Here is a 20143-nt window from a genome sequence, read left to right as displayed (position 1 = left end):
AAGAGAATCTGGTCACACACCGATCCGTTCACCATCAGCTGCGGCGGACACGACTTTGCCAAGAAGTATACGCGCCATGTTGATGAGGTTATGCCAGTCGCCATGTTGACCTCACGAAACGTGTCGTAAATTGGTTGACATCCGAGGATGAAGAGTCGGAGCAAGATCGCGTCCGTGTTTGTGTGAAGTCCCACGGATATCCGAGTGACCAGGATAATCCTATAGGTTAGAAGGCACTCCTCGACATAGCGCAGAACTCTTTATGAGATGAGAAAATTACCTTTTGGAACCGTCGCAAAACGTTGAGGTCAAGATCATTCTAAAGAAAAAGCTGAGCTCGTCATCCGACATGAATAAATTTCTCATCAAAGAAAGTCGCTGAACATTGAGTGTGAGGAGTGGGACAGCAATATATAATGATTTAACAGGCCATCTCCATATTTTGAAAGAACATCATGTAGCGGTGACGAGGGATTCACCATGTGTGTCCCCCCAATTACATCAAGGTTACTTGATGACTGGAATCAGCTGTTGCCCTACGCGGCAATGGTCCTTGCCGAAAGAGCAATATGTCACCTTAGACGCTTTTCAGTGCGAAGCACGAAATAATTTTGGTAATGAAAAGTGAAGTTCCACACTCGGGCACCGGCTCAACGAGGCAGAATGGCAAACGGCAACTCACGGATTGTGTATGCTTGATTCATCTACATACAACCACGTTTCAAGCACAATTGGCAATTTTCTCAAAAGATGTGCAGAAGAACGGCTTAGACTAGTAGATACCTACGCTCAATTTGACATTTATCATCTACTGCTGATGTTTGACTGTGATAATTATCTCACTACGATGTGTATTTCGGGTGAAATGACACAAGATGGCTAGTCATACCACGTAGGCTATCAATTGTATCAGTAATGATCAATGCTCTCGCGATGCAGTCGTTCGTATCACATCGTGCCGTGCGCAGATTTACTACTACGTCTATCAGACCATACTCGCGCATAGCACCGGTTAATATATCACATCAAAGACTTGCGAAATGTGCTTAGTGTTTGTGCTTATAATTATTGTCGGCCAGTATAGACAAAGTGGCATTATCAGTGACGAAATCTCATTTCGAGGCTCACTCCCGCAGACCTATGGCGTGCTGGTAGATCCCGCATAGTATATATTATTGACGATGAGACAGTGCCTATTTTGAGGTACTTAATAAAGTGGCTTGGCCTGGCCAACTTTTTGCAGAAGAGAGGTGCAAATTATGCTGACATTGCGCGGCCCTTAACAATAATGAATGTTAAAAAGATTCCGATGGAGGCGAAAGAGATGGCTTTCAAGGTTGTGAAATTCATAACGATGCGTACCATAGTTTCTATATTTTTAGCGCCCGAACTAGCCACTCCATGTTGTCTGCCACGCTTTAGCCTTTGCCTCGCCTGCGCGTTACTTTTAGCAAATCACCCATAAATTTGTCATTGCGTTTGGGCCTTGCTCTATTTAAGCGGCAGATATAAAAACTTTTACTTGACAAGAAAAAATATATATTTACCAAATTCATCAAGCACCTTCTTCGCTCTAAACCGTTTGTAATCAACACAGACAATTCGTCGTTGTTGACACAGCAACACCGTCACCACATCTTTCACAACGAGAGGCATGATGGATATCCTTCTTCGCCGAGCGTTCCAATGAGGTAAAAAAGAGACCGGGTCGGTTAAATGTGGCATTGAATTTGCTTTTGCGTCATCCTTCAATAAATTGTTACGTGTCACAATCGTGACATCATCAATTGAGTAGGCGGTACGCACAGAAGTATTGCGTTACCAGAAACCTAGAAAACAATGGGTCTGAAAGCTCGGATATCTCTAAAATGGAGCTCGCGGATGCAAATCTGTATCGCTATACTTCATCCCAAAGACTGCTGGGTTGAAGCATTGACGCACATTGAGTCGCGATAAGGCCCTCAAAAACAAAATATTGTGCGAGACACATTATATCGCTTTAGGTGCCCATTTTGGAAGAGAAACTATATACTGATCGTTAAATGCTACGTGTTGGTGGCCTGATATGTAATAAGAGGGTAAAGCATACGTTTGCACAGGTTAAGCGTGTCAACTGATTACATCTCTGCCGCACGTAGCGGTATATTTGGCCTCACTGCCGTTGTGGCAGAGTGCTGGTAGTCTATTAGTAAGAGATTAATCTGCGATCTTTCAAACGATGCGCCCGTATCTACAAATATTGTGGTCTTTGTGGACCGTCTGAACAAATAACTTATTTCTGACCGGTGAGGATAAAATCAAGCTGCTCATCGACAAAGTGTTTCGATAACATAGCTTTGTGGTCTTGGTCAGTGAGTTGCAATGAATAGCGCAGTTCATTTTTCTGAAGACTGGACCCCACGTTCAATGGATTGATAACTCCCAAGCGACTTCAACACCGCCACGAGGTGGCTCGGATCCTAGTGAGAAGGATTATCGAGCGAATTTGACTTTCTGATATCAGCCAGACAACAACATATAGCAGAATCAGTGAATGTATTTCAATGAGATGAAGTGTCATGCGAAAAATCTGCGACACTATGACTGAAAGCCAAAGAAACAAAAGCAATACGCCAATACCAGAGGCAGCCGAAACAAATACTAATATGTTGTGGTGCTAATTTTTTAGTGAATGCAATCAAACACATGCAGTGCAGGCAGCCTTTAAGACTGAGTTGCGATCGCGCTACATGGGACCGTTAGAGGTCGTATTATAAAAGAGCTGATTTACATTCCGAATATCACAAAGAGAATACAACACATCTTATATTGCACGTGGGCTGACTAAAGATGTTCCGCAATGCCTCCATATTAGATATGCGGACTTGAAAAGCTCTTTTGCCGAAACAGCAGAGTATCCACCATCTGGAACTTATTCTAATGGGTTAGTTCCTCAACATCCGCGTCCTGCTTTGAATTTGCAAATTATTTGTGAAGGGACGATCTAGGCAGAGGTCCGCTTCGCTTAACCCACTTTGGCAAGCCTTAATACAGGTGAAATGGCGTGTATTCCTCATCCAGTCCGCGAACTGAGTCCATCACTCAGCGGCTTTTAACCACCTTCTAGTACTCATGATAAATCTTTTGTACAGGTTTACCTAACCGCTACTGCTATAAGCGCAAGCAATACTCTTAGGGATGGACAAACTGTGGGTCGAACTATTTTTTGCGAAGCGATCCTTTAGCGCTCATTTTGCTCCTGAATGTCCACCTGCATACGCGTGTAGAAGATCTACACCAGCTTCGCGAGAAGCCCTAGACAGATCAGAGAAAAAATCACGGCGGAATGATTTAGGCAACAGTCAGTGTGAGCCTTTCTTTCTGTAAAACAAGCTGGTCTCTATCATTTCAACCCGCCCCGTTGGTAGCTCTTTTGAAAATGGCGAACACCGTCGCTAGATACACGACATAATGTCGTTTTACTACAATGAAAAGATACACTGAGTCCGAGAGGGAGGCCGATGGCAGAGAGAGCCTCCTCCTTGGAGCTGATAGGCTGTGTAACGTTGGTTTAGTATGGTGGTGCTTGGTTGAGCCTAGACGAATCAGCGGGGTCATTTTCACCGTGAAAAGACTCTGCATCATCTACTGGAATTTATATACTATTACCGCGCTATTTAAAAGTCAATCATTTCATGGACGACAACACTTTCGGTACATGTATGATCAAAACATCATGTTTGGTGAAATGCACAGAGTGGAGTGGAACCTCAGGCCCAGCATTTGGTCGGTAACTTCGCGCAGTGTCACAAAAAATAAAAGTGCAAATACCAGTCGGGTCTCAGCTTTGTGGGGGAGGGTGTCACAAAGCAAATTCTGCGATCTTGGTGATTGTATCGTATCAAATACGATGCAGTACATTGTACGATATTGCAACCAAACTTGGTGTAATATTGATTATCCATAGGAAATTCAGTATTTATTAACATGACAGTAACTCGAAAAAAAAGGATCCAATAAACACTCAAATTGCTAATCACACGTCAGAAAAGGCATGCTACTTATATGGGACAGTAAAACGTACATAGATTTCGGATCAGATTGAGTCTTTATTATATGTTCTGTAGATGTAACTGAGCAAACAAACATAATTAGATAATATTACTTTCTTGACCCATTGCGGATATAGGAGCGCCTCCTTTTTCAGCTCAAATTCGAGCGCGGTACCGAACCATTGGCATTTCTTGGGGTACCAAAAAGCGAGCTCGGAGAGCTTTCCGTTGATCAAGCTCAGCTTTTGTAGTGACCGAGGGTCCAACTACGTAGACACCTAACGATCGAGTGATCGCGTCTTTTGCTTCAGTAGCGGGATCCGCCGAGCGGAAGCTGTATTTCACACGAGGGTCTAAGCCCGAACGTAGATACAAGGCATGAGAGCTGCCCTGTGGGCAGCCTCCAACTGCTGCTCCTGTGCTTTGTCGAGGCGATTGGTAGCAATCCCGTAAGTCGAGAGGTCGGGAAATGAGCATGGTGTCCGCAAGGTTCGAGCTGGGCTCGCGTTGCGCCGTTGGCGCACCTCATCCTTCTCGTCTTCCCATGCTGAGAAAGGAGTATCCGACACGTACTCGACTTCCTTCAAGTACTCGCCGAGGAAATCCGTCGCTCGAAGCGGGCGTGGTGTGTGGCGCTCGGTTGCTGAGGGCTTGGGATGTGCTTCTCGTGAAGCCGCGGACGTACTGTCCAGAGTTGAACCGCGTGCAGAAGAAAAAGTAGGGCTTTGCCCGCGGGCACCCTCAAAACCAGCCAGGCTGGGTGTTTTGTGTGTCATAAACATAGGGCTGATTGAGTGGAGAATTTTAAAGGATATCCGTAAAGACGTGACGCTGTCTCAGACACGCGAGCCTCGTATGAGGCGTCTGTTGACTGTGAATTGTGGATATTCACAATTTTGATAAAGGAAAGTGTTACACGTACCCTTGTATGAAAGGGTGAGACTCTCAAGATGATGTGACCGTGCATAGGTGTGGATTAAACAAGTTTGTGTAATCACACAATTGTGTGGCTACACCGTAACGAAAAACAATTACGTGGCAGCACTGCCAGTAGTAATGCATATTAACAAGGTATTACTATATCAATAAGAAAAACCTCAGGTTTCAGATATAGACGGCTCTGCCGCAACTAAAACATTGAAAACAGTTTCAATTTCGAGCGAAAGAGCGTCTCTTTGCTTTGGTTAAGGTTGAAAGTACTCTTAGAGGTAGCGGACTGCGATCCGCTACGCTCGTACTGGTTTTTGTAAAGAACGTAACGTCAGTGATCATAGCTTAGGTTCCTTCAAGCAAAGATCTACGGCAGCCCCGCTGCATCGGTCATGTTTCAAGATTTAGACTTGGCCGGCAGTTGTATGACCAGGCTGTTGGGTTGTGGCATAGCTGTGTCAGCACGAGCTATAGACGAAGGCGAGAACCACCCTGAAGTCGACGTCGCGCTTTGTATTTCCTAGCGTCACGTACTGAAGTCGCATAAGCTTTCATTTAAACGTAATACAACTGTCTGCGATCTTATCCTATTTTTGTGAGATATTTACTCTTGCGTTCGCTAAGATGGACAAAATGTCTGGAAGCATCGGATATAGTAGGTTTTGAATATCGCCTTTTCGATGATAAACACATACCTCACTTATGAATGTTTGGCTGGCTGTAGCTCGTCTTATCAGCCATGATACTGTGCAGTAGTTTTGCCTGTTGATCGTTCTTCTCGCGATGAGTAAATTTAGCATATTCTAGCAATTGGATCAAACGAGACTCAGCAATGTGCCGTCTCATATTCAAACTTCATGAAGAGCTTTGATAGAACTTGGCTCAAGCCGTTGCTTGCAGCGGTATGTGACATCACAGCGGGTATCTTAGATTACATCACATACTCCATTATTAATACGTAATATTCACTACATATTAAATATCATTACTATCAAAATATCAATCGTCATTACTACCATTAATTCCTACTTTTCTCACTAACCATGAGATTCATTTTCTTATGTTACATTCTCGAGCTTTTCAACTTATGACTTTGGCGCACATCCTCCCGTAATTTTCCAACACATCGTGCTTGTATACATTGATAACACATTCACCAACGTTGCCCAAATGATTGCAAATGCTAGATACCCCACAGTGATAAATCCCATCATTCGACTAGAACCACCTGTACGTTTCAATTCTTGCGTTTCAGCTTTTTGACGAGGAAGCAATGGTAGAAAAGCTAAGGATAAAAGTTTCATACAATAACAAATCCAGATTGTAATTGTCACATCACGTCGCACAACAGTTGTATCAGCTTGAATATCATTCAACCATACGTGGAATTGAGCATTAACAAGTTTAGCCATGGAACGACCAAATGGTGTTGTTAAGTTTGTTGTAGCAGTTAAAAGACCATACAATGCACCTTCAAGTCCTGGTTCAGCAAGCTCAACAACTACATATGTCGCAATAATGAATCGAATACCATCTGGAAGATATTCAATCATTGGCACACCAAGCCAAAACCATTGATTGCGAACAATATCCCAGACAGTAAACATGGTCATGAAAGCGTCAATCAATAAAGCTCCACACATAGTAATGATAATAATTGTACGCCAATTCCAATCAAGTCCATATTTACCAGTTAATGCTAAGGTGGTCGCATAGAAAATTGTACCAACAATTGTCATGACACTGTTATTAAAAGGTGTAGCATGCACCCAATACATCTTGATGTTACTTGCAGAAACAATATTAAAACTATTAAAGACACCCGAAAAGAACTTGTATGCAACGATTTGATAGATTGCACGCTTTTGTAACATCTTCCAGAATGCTAAATTGTATTCTGTAAACGAAACTTTATTGATCACACGTTCTTCATGTAGAAAAACCCAGGAAACAAGAAGTAAAGGTGTACAAATAATTCCAGTAATCAACATCAGATCTTGAAATGATAAGGCGAAAGTAAAGGAACCAGCGTATTCATCTCCATTCATAAAAAATGCAATCACAGCTGCACCAACAGCAGTAAATGACGTCTTGACAGTATAAACTGCAGTTTGAAGTCGACCACGTTGTTCAATAGGTTCTCGTTGTGCATATTCCACAACCATAGCATCTGCAGCTACTTCACATAAGAGATATCCAAATGACGCAAGCATCATTGGAATCACATATTTACCAGCAGAATTGGGTGCTTCTAGATTAAGACTTTGAATCTGATCGTCAGTCCAATCTTCTTGAGCTATTTCACGCATAGTCGAATCACCATAATATGGAGCAGGAACATTCATTGCCGCCATAATAAGTAGAATCGTAATACAGAATAACCAACCCAAGATCATATACGGACGACGACGGTACCCCAAGATTGGAAAACAATCACTTATGACTCCAAAAAACATTTTATAACACCAAGGAACTTGGACTAAGACACTTGCAGAGACAACCGTCGTACCTTCTGCATTCAAATATCCCTGAAGTACAGGATAGATGACACCTGGAATTATACCTGTAAGAAACCCAACACCTGCATATTGAGCAAGTAAACCAATACATTCAAAGGATAATAAAGCAAGTGGTTTTCCTTCACGCAATGCTCCATTTTCCATGTCAGATCTTTGGATCTTTGTAGGTGTAATATGACTACCATAAGTTAAGTCATCTGGGATCCGATTGATACTAGAAATGGCACTAAGGCGATCCATATCAACAGAATATTTGTTCATTCTGATTATCGTGACGACCTAAGACGAGTGGTAAAGCAATTATAGAGTTACATAATTAAGTGGCTGGTAATGCTTGATCTCTTGGATTATATATGATCTAGGTAGCCGAAGTAGGAGCCAGATTGAATGGGTTAAAACGCAGACAGTCTGGGTGGGATCAAGATACGAACCTATATAGCCGGAGAAATCTCGTTGTCAAACTTGATATAATTGTAAGATGTTATAAAAATGATAGAAGCGTTGAAGTATATGTGAAGATGACGAGGAAGAGAAGGTTTTGTCTTTTGATTATTGCGTACTATATTCTTTTAGAGGACCTGGCAAAGCAAGTGAATGAGCATATACGCTTTTGTAGAGTTTTTACATCAGTTTTACGGTTGTAGTTTGTATGGGAGTCAGACTTCTTGCCCAAAATTAACACTAAAGAAAATTGGTTTGTCAAAATCAGTAGATGCTGAATTTGTCTTTTTTACGCAATCTGTCATATACATGTTTGATTAATTTCCTTTTATCCGCCAATAGATAATAAAATGTAAGATTATAATGTATACAGAAGTATGAAGCTTAGATGCTGTATAGAGGTCATTTTCCGGACAATAATTGAAGAGCTTGTGTAATTTATGGAGGAAATTGTTTTCTTTCACCCAAATTTCGGTTTGGGTGAAAAAAAAGAAATCGCGGAAATTTACGCTCATGTCACTCTTATAATTGATGATTTTTTGAAAGCACATCGTACGGCAAATATGTTCAAGGATGATAATTTTCAGTATTAATTTATGATTCAAATTGATACTGAAAATTATCAGCTGATCCACCTTAATACAGTAGCATTGTGTAGTACGCCTTTTTACCACGAAAAGCTTTCAGTCAATGCTCTGTCTTATTCGATGAACCTTAATACGAAGCAGCGTACGACGATGCTTATCCTCGCACTCGCAGAATATACAGTCTAGCAAAATTCAGTTGTCTTATTTACGACAAATGCTACCAAGTGCAATGGGGTTGCCGTGTACCTAACGTACGCTCTTATCCACGATAGACTTGCAATATATTTAATTTCAAAAATGAGAAAACGATAGTACAAGCAAGTACTATTCATATTAGACTATGATAAATATATGTATCGCATACGAATTTCCATAGTACCAATACTTTAGTTTCGCTTAGCTTTGCAATCTACAACACAGATTAACACCTTTTACAGACGTAAAGACATAACCACAGTCTCGCAAAACGCTTGAATTTCTTATAAAAGACAGCTGAGTTGTCAAATATATCAAGGCTACAGCCGAATATCCACGATGACTCACTTTGAAAGAAGCCTCTACGTGTATTAAGGTGTCTACATTATTAGTTTCTATCGTCAATATCCCCACAATAATCGTCCATAAAGCGAAACGTGGTCTTCCATTAGCATTGACCTCCTAGCAGAGCATCAAAGTCAGATCCTTAGCCGTTATTCCTCGCCTGTATCCACTTTTGTAGGTCATCTCATGCGATATGGTTGTCGCTGTACCACGCTCATAGATGAAGTCATATTGTAGTGAAAAGAAAGATTGCGAGTCATCCCGTGTCGACTTTGCAATAGTCGGGTATGATTGACAGTCATATCTCTGCAATTCGTCTGTAGTGCAGTCGTTAGCTTCTTTTATACCTCAGTACCATACGCAACGTATTATTAAGTCGACACATACTCTCACCAGTCAGTACCGGCTAAAGCTCCCAAGTCCACCTTCACTCCATGACTCGAAATGTTCACTCTAGCAGACAATAGCATCTCTTGCGCTAATGCACAAACTGTTCGGCTCTTGGACATGTCAGACGATGAACAATCACAGGTTACTACATTGTGTTGCAACCATAAAGTATTGTTCCTCAATACATTTTTCCAGCAAGTTCATAATACTTTCTAGTTAAACAAATATTAACCATGGCAAGATTTGATTAGCTCATACAAAGTACTTTTCCTAAATAGCTTTTGTTGTGTCCAATCAAATAAAATTTATTTTACTCAGTATTTAGGTATGTGGTATACAGTCTTGCGAATTGATATCTTGGCACCTTGAAGAACTTTTTTGCTCATCCTATGCCTTCCTTCCAATAGCACCTACTATCGAGCCAGTCATTTGGTCCCTGCGGACCAGTGGCCCCGCAAACGATTCTCCATGAAGTTCCGCTTATCTTCTGATACATTTCCCGAGATAGATTTAGCCAAAGAAGATATGGAGAACATGGAAACTATGGCTGCATCTATCGTCGACGCTGCAATCGATGTATTTGAGCGTTTACAGCTAAGCAAAAGTGAAATGTTTGCCAAGCGATGGAAGCCCATTAAACGCATTTCAGACGTCACGTTGTACGAAGACAGTTCGATGCGTCAGCGTGTGAAGAAAAAAACGATATTAAATGGAGCTAGCGGCATTTATCCACTTATGGCTCACGGCACAACACCAGGTGAACTCAATGAGATTATGTTTGGGTTACTAAATCCAACTCGTGAAGAAATGCTGGCGATATCTGCGTGTACTGGTAGTTACATAACAGATTGTGCTGAGCTGGCATCAATTATAACCCCGACATTAAAGAATCCATTACGATCACTACAAATTAAATGGTCACTTTTGGAAAAAGGACCAACGTTGGCTAGTTACTTGATTCGTCCACGGGATTTTGTGTATCTCGAGTCGACGGGAATTGCACTTGACAGTTCTGGGCAATATGTTGGATACAGTTTATTTCACTCCGTTACAATTACAGGTGTGCGTGAACTTCATGAGTATCAAATTGTACGTGCACACATGTCATTCTGCCGATTATTTCGTCAAAAAAGTGAAGGTCAAATTGAGACTTTTATGACGGGATGCGTCGATGCTATGGGGTATTGGGACCAGATCTATACAAGTATTGTCATGACCCAAATTGCCAACACTTTGCTTACTTTTCAACGACTGTTGTTAAATGGAAGGATGAAAAAACTGGCATGGATGTTGCGAACTAAAAAAAACTTTGAGGATTCCAGCAATAAATCTTCCAACGTATGTAATTCATGTGGTCGTCACATTGGATGTTTTTCGTATCGATGGCGAAATTGCAAATTATGCAGCAATGTCTTGTGTCCACATTGTCGTGTGCCTTTACGAGTAGCATGGAAGTTTTGTGACAATCGCAAGATGCTTTTAAAAGCAAAGATTACGAAATCAAAGACTCAGCTTGAAAAGACGTTCTTATGTCGTCTCTGTCTCTGGAAAATCGATCGAATCGATGCATTAGATGTGGCAAATGACATGATTGGTCGCACTCTCCCGTTATTGGTATCTGAAGTTGGTGTAGCTACTACCTCAGCCACATCAATTTTTTCGCTTATCAATTCCGATCGTTTTGACCGCGATTGCTTCTTTCACATATAGTACAACTCAAAATATTACATTTAAATATCATATTCAACTTATAGTAATCACATACTCACGTCAATCTTTAAAAAAATATTGACGTGAAGTTGCCCAATCAGAAGAGCCCATTTCTTTCTTGAACAGTCGTCAGATACCTTTTCATTTCTAAATTTCTGTGGATTTCTTTACAATGCTACGTAAAGGCCCAATTCTCCCCATAACTTCTTACTTTTCACGTACTTTGTCGACTACGACAGCTAAGCGTGTGGTTGTTGTTGATGGTATTCGTTTACCATTTGCTAAATCTGGTACAATTTACAAAGATGTCATTGCTTACGACATGATGCGCGATGCTTACAAGGGACTTATCAATAAGACAGCAATTGACCCAAATTCGATTGATTACGTTGTAGCAGGCACAGTTATCCAAGAAGTTGGTACGTCGAACATTGCTCGTGAGGCAGCATTGGGTGCAGGGATTCCGAAACACGTACCAGCGCACACTGTCACACAAGCTTGTATCTCGTCAAGTCAAGCCATTTGTACAGGCGCTGAAAAGATTCTCTCAGGTCATGCTGACGTCGTCTTGGCTGGAGGTGTTGAAACCTTTTCGGATGTTCCTATAAGGTTTTCAAAACCTATTCGAGAGAGACTTCTTCAAGTCCCAAAAGCCATGAAAAAGGGCCCATTTGGTGTTCTTAAGCTGCTGAAAGGATTAAAACTTGCAGACTTTGCGCCCGTTGCTCCAGCTATACAAAATTTTCACACAAGGGAAATCATGGGTACGTCAAGTGATCGACTTGCTACGAGATTTGGCGTCACAAGGGCAGAAATGGACCAGTACACTTTTGATGCCCATCAGAAAGCTCATAGAGCTCATGTGGAGGGCAAATATACAGGAGAGATTTTGCCTTACAAGGGAAGCACGGAAGAGAATGGGATTAATCCAAACTCTACGCTTGAAAAGATTGCGTCTCTAAAACCATCTTTTATCAAACCACATGGCACGCACACAGCAGCCAATTCGTCGTATTTGACAGATGGTGCTGCTGCGACGCTGATTATGTCAGAGGAAAAAGCTTTGGAGCTAGGACACCAGCCGAAATCGATACTTAAAGACTGGCTTTTTGTCGGTGTGGATCCGTTTGAGACATTGTTGCTTGGCCCTGCGTATGGCATCAAGCAAATCTTGGAGAAAAACAAGTTGAAATTGAGTGACATCGACTATTTTGAAATTCACGAAGCATTTGCGGGGCAAGTGCTTGCTAATCTTAATGCCTTAGCAGAACCCAAATTCTGCAAGGAGCTATTTGATATGGATGGAGCTGTCGGACGTGTGCCATTGGAAAAATTGAACACGTGGGGTGGATCGTTGGCACTTGGACATCCATTTGGCGCCACTGGAAGCAGACTCGTGAACACGGCATCCAACAAGTTGCAGAAGGAAGGTGGGAAGTACGCACTTCTTGCTGCTTGCGCCGACAGCGGACTTGCTTATGTTGGTCTTATCGAAAACTACAAGAAGTAGGCATACAGCGCTCAGATATTTCGTAAATATTAATTTCTAGTATGCGGAAATGACTATTATAAAAAATAGGAATTATATGGTTTGAGCGAAAATATTCTATTGGATATTTTTCATTTAAAGTAGGAAACCAGATTTTACTTAATGAAGATTTAGACGAAGGACGTGAAGACACACAGAATGAGCGCGATTGCAGACGAGTGCATGTGAGATTCAAAATGGTGCTGATTATGTTTAAACATACTTTATTTCCTTGCAGGGCGCTGCGCGATTTTGCAAGAACGCGTACATTCGCGCAGTTCACAAGCTTACAATAAAATTTAGACGACAAACGCATCAATGATACATTTGCCACGCTAGAAAACGCTGTCAATGAAAATGCAAACATACAGGATCTGGTAGATGACGTGTGATACGCTACTCTTAGCCATTACATGAAGGTGCTTTCTGTATGCATTGTGGGGAATTATAAAAGAAGATTGCAGTATGAACATTCCAAATGCATGCGTGATTTAGTATATGAAATTATAAACATTCTGTGTGATACAGAATGCTGACTCCCACTTGGGGATCTGTACTGGTGACGAGACCGACGTGTCTCTGTCCTTAGAAGTGGGTGGCGAGAGCCGGTTCAAGCTTCGAAAGTTAAGCTCCGTACACCGAAGATCTTTTATCAGTTCACGCTGAGGTTCGACCTTATTACACACTTGATTGATAAATCAGGAACCCAAGGTTTTTTAGTTAAACCTCTAGGAACCCTTGGGGTGTTTTGCATGTAGCTAGGAACCATGGCTCATTTTAATTCAGTTGTACATCAACCTTTAAGGTATTAAGTCGTTCTCCTTCGCTCCAAGTCGGGACTGTCCCTCTCCCTCCACGTCGGGATTCGCTACTTCGTCACACAAGCATGTGTGTTGTGTTTGAGGAACTGTTCGTGAACAGTGCCCTCTTACATGAGGTTAATGACGCAGTACAGCTTACTGTAACGTTCTCGAACCATACTCTTGTTGTTAAAGATGCGCCGCCTCGTCATACACACTAGTGATGCCATGGAAACGTTTCGACGAGCAGTTCCCAACCGGTAGGTATCAATATTACCAGTGTGGACACGCTGATTGCGCAAGTTGCCGTTTTGTGGGTTAGCCAAGTGTCCAGTGAATTATCCAGCAAAGATGTTATCCACAAGCGCATAAGGTACATAAATCCAGTAGAATATTTGGTAGAATATTCTAGATAGGCCTACAGATAGCACAGCAAGCCAAGGACCTTTAATATATTTACTTTGCTTTTTGCCATCTACAGCACAAGTGCCTACCTTTCCTTTACCGCTGACAAAAGCTGTAGACATTGCTGGGTGATTCTTTTTGGTTGTCTGCAGCGAGTTTGGATTTGATTGCCACTTTTAGTCAGAGGTGCCCACAATTGTGCGACCAGCGAGGACTACAGCTTTGTCAGATGATGATGCTGTAAGTCGCAGGATGCTGCTGCTGTACCTTTAGCGGAGGTGTCTCCTGCGGTAAGTTTGGCAGTGGAGTCTGCTATGCGTCATCGCCATCACCCACAAGACTCTGTATGTCTGCATCTTTATTAACAACATCATCGAGGGTAGCAAATGGGTAATTGACGAAATCATCGTCATGAACAGGGTCCTGAGCTACCCATGATCGAACAAAACCCGCGCGTTACCCTGGAGATAATTGAACCATGATCACTGGTTGTAGGAGCGATTTAGGCACTTAGTTTTGCCTTTGTCTGCGGTGGCGCTTATTACCTGTGCCGGCATCCCCGGCGGCGATAGTCTCGTCGGTGCTGCTTTCTCAGATATCCTAAAAAATAAGACAGGTCAGTTGGATTCGTACGTACAAAAAAAACAAATAGGAAGTTCTAGCTTTTGACTCTCGCGACCTATGCGTAGAACTAAGTACAATAAATCATTAGCCAACACCACAAAGACCCCGTAGACTCCTCTCAGCCCGTCATCGTACTGTCGCAATTAGCTTACCGTAACGATTCTCAATATTAGGCTACGAAAAAATAAAATTATTTGCATTCCCGCGTACAAGCACTGAAGCTTAGTAGAAACACATAAGATATCGTGGCTCAAGATTTGGGCTGACTCACGATTTAAACGTTTGATTCATTGTGTTTCCTGTGTCTTAGTAGGCTTGGCGCAGTTCGACTTCTCGACCACCTATCTTGTAGCTTTAAGCGAAAGCACTGTAAACATGGTGTGATGCACGCTTCACATGGGAAAAAGCAATGAGACCACGGATCGAGATGCACTGGGTCCGTTCAGGCCATACGACCCGCTCAATCAAAGCTGTGAAGGAGTCGCTAAGTGAGCGGAGGAAGCTTGCCTCTATATATTATATTTATATTTACACTAACTAACGGCTGATAAGGTATCCAATATCTCTAGAACTCAAAGCACAGCCGCGAAACTAGTAAGACTATCTTCATGTCACACCACGGGGCCAAGTCGATGCTTCCACCGTCAAGACTTGCAAGGGTCTAAGCCTTCTGACAGACATAAATGCCGTCACTACTGATATCAATATACAAATTTTGATAAGGTGGGTATGCGCTTCTCGTGAACGATGTACTGTATAAGCCAGAATTAGTTCTTCTTCAATTTTTGAAAATGACATCAGCTTAATGGTCGCTGTCAGTTCTGCGGTATCGGTGATATCAGATACGGTCTATATTACGCAGCAATCTAGCAAGATATTGCTAGAATCTTTGGATTTTCTGACGGTGTAGCAAACCTAGGTGCATTAGGATACATCCGTCTAAGAGAATAACGATGTCCCCTTGTTAGACACTAAATGCACGTAATCTGTGTGATTGTAATGTAGCCTCCATCATAGAAGAAAATGCTTTCGGCAATGAGGTGACAGCATTCTGATCAATTGTAATCACGGTGTGAATAACTCGGGGTATTATTTAGTATTTTTGATTCCGATTTATCAATAACTGTTTATATGAATGTAAGCAATAACTCAACATGTTTATTATGTTTGTGTGTAAGCTAATCATTTGGTAGCCACATCAGCTACCGGGAGTGGAATTCCAAATTTTCAATTTTCGTGACGTGGGCCAGAGAGCTGTTACCATGGAGTATATTATTGCGTGTTTGAAGCGACACAAGTCTTCCTGATTAGACATTTGGCAAATTTTCATTGATCGAAATTTTGTGAAATGGCGTGTGCCTGAAAAGACTTTTCTTGTACCAGATACTTATGTGTCAGTCTCATGCGCTCACGTACTGGGGAAAGCTTACAGAAAACAATGCATTGCCAAAACGTGGTACACCACAACACGATGGAAGCTGTATTTGCAAAACACCGCACCAGCTAACTGTATCACACCAATTGTCATCCATCGGTGTGGAACAGCTAGCTGGTGCTGTGTTGCGTGTTGTGTTGCATGCCATATGCACGCCGTGTTGCTTGTTATATTGTTGACAAGCTGTGATGCTTCTTTTTTTAAGCATGACACATTTTCCAAACTTTGAGTGAAAACTCTGTGATTGCAGAGAGGCCGTAGCTTGGGGCTGGCTGAGTTTTCGAGGCTCGCTCAGAGAATGTGTATGGATTTAGTGGAAAAAAATTGTACAAATAACAGGACTTGTGTCAATGTAGGTAAATCACGTGCTAAGTCAATATTTCTAGGTGAGTAAAAGTATTACCTACTGTACTGAGTGTGGCTGGAACCGAGTAAAGAAGTTTGGTGGTTGACTCGATGCGACAATCAGTGGCTGCTTGCGCACAAAAGAACAAGAAGTCTGACAACGGAAACATATATAACACTTCTCGTCTACCAAGTGATGCTCGTGGTTGTTTTGAGGCACGTAGATGACGAGTAGCAGGCGAGGTCCGCTTTCAGCGGGATCGATCAAGGCACACCCAAGTCAAGTTCAGGAATTTGGCGCTAAAAGAGGACGATTATGATTAATTGGTGTGATTCCACATGTAAATGCAAAACTATTTCTAAAAAAAGTATTGATCGCAAACAGCTCCATATCCGTTGTTCCGACCTCTCTTGCAGCTTGCTTTGCTATTGTACTGGATGCATAGCAATTATCGACATCACATGACCGCAGTATTTTCTTTGTGATAACATCTTGCGTAGACAAAAAGCTATGCTCACAACAGAATACATCTTTGCTATAATTTGAACACCACAAAATGTATCATCGGGCTGCTTCGGTAAATTTAACCGAACTGAAGTGCTCTGTACCGGATAATATTGTTTGATATTGTCATTTGCACAGTTGGTGCGATTTTTGACGCATAAAATTACATATCGTAGCACAATAAGATGACGAGCATATTGGCTCGTTTGGTACTTCGCTAAACACGGAATATCCCTCTGGTACGCGATAGCGACGATAATGATATCAAATCAACTTTATTACATGTAGATGCAACACATGTAATGAAAGTTTTGAATAAGGGTCTGTGAGCGTTTCGGACAGCCCATAGTTTGTGAAATTGAATCCAATACGTATCAATTTCTCAGCGCATTGCAGATGCAGCGAGCGCCAAAAATGATAACTGCTAATAGCGCATTCTACTCGTGCAAGCATCCTACCCAGCAGGTCTAATTCAGCTGCGCGCCAACCACTTGTCAGTCCAAATGTAGATGTCAAGCAGACACACTCGTACTCTTCCGTCAGTTTTTGGTATTTGCCCTCCGTCAATAGTGAATGACAGCTTAGAATTTGCTACGGTTGCTCTTTGCAGCTATTCCATGTCAGCTTCCATGTATAAATTTTGTTAACGACGTTGACGAATTTCGACATTCAGGACCAGCTTAAATACAATGATGAGTTTAGAAAGCATACGACAGAAGCATAATCCACCGCACGTGAACGGTTATGGCCAGTAAGCAAACAAATTGATGAACATACCGAGCAACAAACATCAAGTGCTGATACGGTATATTCTGACTGCCTTAGAATAAGCACGAACATTTTCACTCTTTGGGTGTTATTTCATTGCTAATAACATTCTACTTACCAAATTTATTGTTCTCCGTTGTAAACATGATATCCTTTGGATACACCATACAGTTGTCCCACTGAGAGCGCACTTCGCCATCGACTCGTCACTTACGTGCCTAAAAACAACCACGAGCATCACTTGGTAGACGAGAAGTGTCATATGCATTTCCACTGTCAATATCTCTTGTTCTTTTGTGCGTAAGCAGCCACTGATTGTCGCATCGAGTCAAGGTCTTTTGCCGTCGAACTACTATACTCGGTTCCAGCCCCACTCAAAACAGTCGGTAACGCTTTTGCTCACCGAGAAATATTGACTTGCACGTGATTTGCCTACATTGATACACACGTCTTGACATTTGCATAAAAGTTTTCCCGTATATCAATACGCTTTTTCAGAGAATCCCTCAAACCTCAGCAGTTCCAAACTAAGGCCTATCTGACAATCACAGATTTGTCACTCAAAGTTTGGAAAATATGTCATGCTTATTAAAACAAGAAGCATCACAGCTTGTCAACAATATAGCAATCAACACGGCGTACATATGACATACAACACAACACGCAACACAGCTTCTAGCGTGTCTTTCTGTATTATTCTTGGGTAATGTTTTGGGTTTCTGTAAACCTTTCTTCAGTACGTGAGCGCATGAAACTGAAAGTTTTCTGGTACAAGGAATGTGTTTTACAAGCACGCGCCATTCCACAAAATTTTGATTAATTAGAATTGGCTCAATGTTCAATCAGGTATATTTCACGGTTGTGCTTTAAGATCTTGAGAGATCGATTACATTATCAGCCGTTAGTGTTTGTAAATATATTATATACCGGCAAGCTTCCACCACTTTAACCGACATAGCGACTCTTTCTTCAATGCTTTTGTTTAGTGGGCCGTATAGCCTGGACGGATCCAGTGCGTGGCTTCATCGCTCTTTCGCATGTGAAGCGTGCATCACCTCGTGCGTACAGCGCTTTCATTTAAAGCTACAAGACAAGTGGTCGAGAGGTCGAATTGCGCCAAGCATCTAACCAACAGGAAACACAATGTTCCAAGCGTTCCAATCGTGAGTTAGCCCAAACCTTGAGCCTTGTATGCAAGTAATTTTGCTTCTTTGTAGCCCAATATTAGAATTCTTTAGGCAAGCTATTTGCGACAGTACAATAACGGGCTGAGAGCAGCCTACGATGTCTTTGTGGTATTGGCTAATGATTTTATTATGCTTCTTCATAGTCAAAGGTCTTGAGAGTCGAAAGCTGGAATTTTTTATTTGTTGTTTCTCTACGTACGAATCCAGCTGGCCTGTCTTATTCTCGAGGAAATCTTATAAAGCAGCACCGACGAGGATATCGACGCCGGACGTGCCGGCACAGGTAATAGGCACCGCAGCAGACACATAGATCCCAGATCGCGCCTACAACCAGTGTCTGATCCATGATTTGCTTATCTTCAGCGCGGGGTTTGTTAGACCACACGCCAGTCGATTACGTTTGCGCAGCTCACGGGTAGCACTGGACCCTGTTGATGACGATATTCTCATCAATTACCTCTATGCTACCCCCGACAATGCTGTCAATAAAGATGCAGATATGCAGAGTGTTGTGGATGAAGGTGATGACGCAGTAGCAGACACTACTGCCAAACCTACCGCAGCAGACACCTCCGCTAAATTTACAGCAACATCCTCCTGTGACGTTAAGCATCATAATCTGACAAAACTGCAGATTTGCTGGTCGGGCACAACCAACTACAAAAAGGCGGTCACATCCAAACTCGCTGCAGACAACCAAGAAGAAATGATCCAGTGGTGTCTGCAGCTTTGTCAAAGTATGATTTTATAACGTTACAGTTCTGCGTCATCGCCCTCATCCAACAGATCCTATACGTCTGCATTTTCGCTGACAACTTTTTCTAGTGTAGCAAACGTATCTTCGATGCATTTGTTATCTAAAAGCTTGTGAGTAGCGCAAACGGCTTGCGCTCTTGCAAATCCGCGCGGCGCTCTGCAAGAAATAAATTATGCTTATACTTTGGCTATAGGCGCAAAATCAGTACTATCTAGAACCCCAAATAAGCCTTCGTCTGCGATGACGCTCACTCCCTCATTCCCTGTGGCCAGCACGTCCGACGTCGACATCGTAATTCCCGATTCTATTACGAAAATCTCGAGATAGGCATGGTGTGACCACACACCCAAACAAGAATTCGGTATGTGGCTAGGTTATGCATGTATTTAAAATTTACTATATATTTCAGGAAAATCTAGACATATAAAAGTAAGCGGCTTTGCCGCAGATAAAAATTAATAAAAATCAGTTTTGAGTTTAAACCGAAGAATTTACTAGCCTTGGCTAAGGTACTAACTACTCTTGGAGGTAGCGGATTGCGATCCGCTAACTCATACTTGGTTTTTGTAAAGAACGAAATGTCGGTGACCTAAAGTACTCTTTCTCAAGCGCTTAGCTATGGCAGCCCCGCTGCAGACGAT

The 20143-nt window shown here is 42.1% G+C and overlaps 4 protein-coding genes across 4 annotated transcripts; 3 read left to right on the top strand and 1 right to left on the bottom strand.

Moving 5' to 3' along the window:
* Positions 1-6046: 6046 nt before the first annotated feature.
* Positions 6047-7720, bottom strand: PHALS_05618 (Major facilitator superfamily domain, general substrate transporter; the record flags this gene model as incomplete). Its single annotated transcript, XM_024719192.1, has 1 exon — positions 6047-7720. One exon carries the CDS (start codon positions 7718-7720, stop codon positions 6047-6049), a length of 1674 nt encoding a protein of 557 aa, XP_024584515.1.
* Positions 7721-9906: 2186 nt separating this feature from the next.
* PHALS_05617 (Zinc finger, RING/FYVE/PHD-type) lies at positions 9907-11148 on the top strand (the record flags this gene model as incomplete). Its single annotated transcript, XM_024719191.1, has 1 exon — positions 9907-11148. One exon carries the CDS (start codon positions 9907-9909, stop codon positions 11146-11148), a length of 1242 nt encoding a protein of 413 aa, XP_024584514.1.
* A 172-nt stretch (positions 11149-11320) lies between these two features.
* PHALS_05616 (trifunctional enzyme subunit mitochondrial precursor) lies at positions 11321-12658 on the top strand (the record flags this gene model as incomplete). The annotated part of the gene is made up of 1 exon (XM_024719189.1): positions 11321-12658. The coding sequence occupies one exon, from the start codon at positions 11321-11323 to the stop codon at positions 12656-12658; it is 1338 nt and encodes a 445-aa protein (XP_024584513.1).
* A 4824-nt stretch (positions 12659-17482) lies between these two features.
* On the top strand, positions 17483-19496 carry PHALS_05615 (uncharacterized protein; the record flags this gene model as incomplete). Its single annotated transcript, XM_024719188.1, has 2 exons — positions 17483-17541; positions 19109-19496. 2 exons carry the CDS (start codon positions 17483-17485, stop codon positions 19494-19496), a joined length of 447 nt encoding a protein of 148 aa, XP_024584512.1.
* Positions 19497-20143: the final 647 nt, after the last annotated feature.

Source organism: Plasmopara halstedii (assembly GCF_900000015.1).
Source record: "Plasmopara halstedii genome assembly, contig: Scaffold_2904, whole genome shotgun sequence".
Taxonomy (NCBI): Eukaryota; Oomycota; class Peronosporomycetes; order Peronosporales; family Peronosporaceae; genus Plasmopara; species Plasmopara halstedii.
The sequence above is the reverse complement of the archived record's forward strand: the minus strand, read 5'-3'. Positions and strand labels throughout refer to the sequence as shown.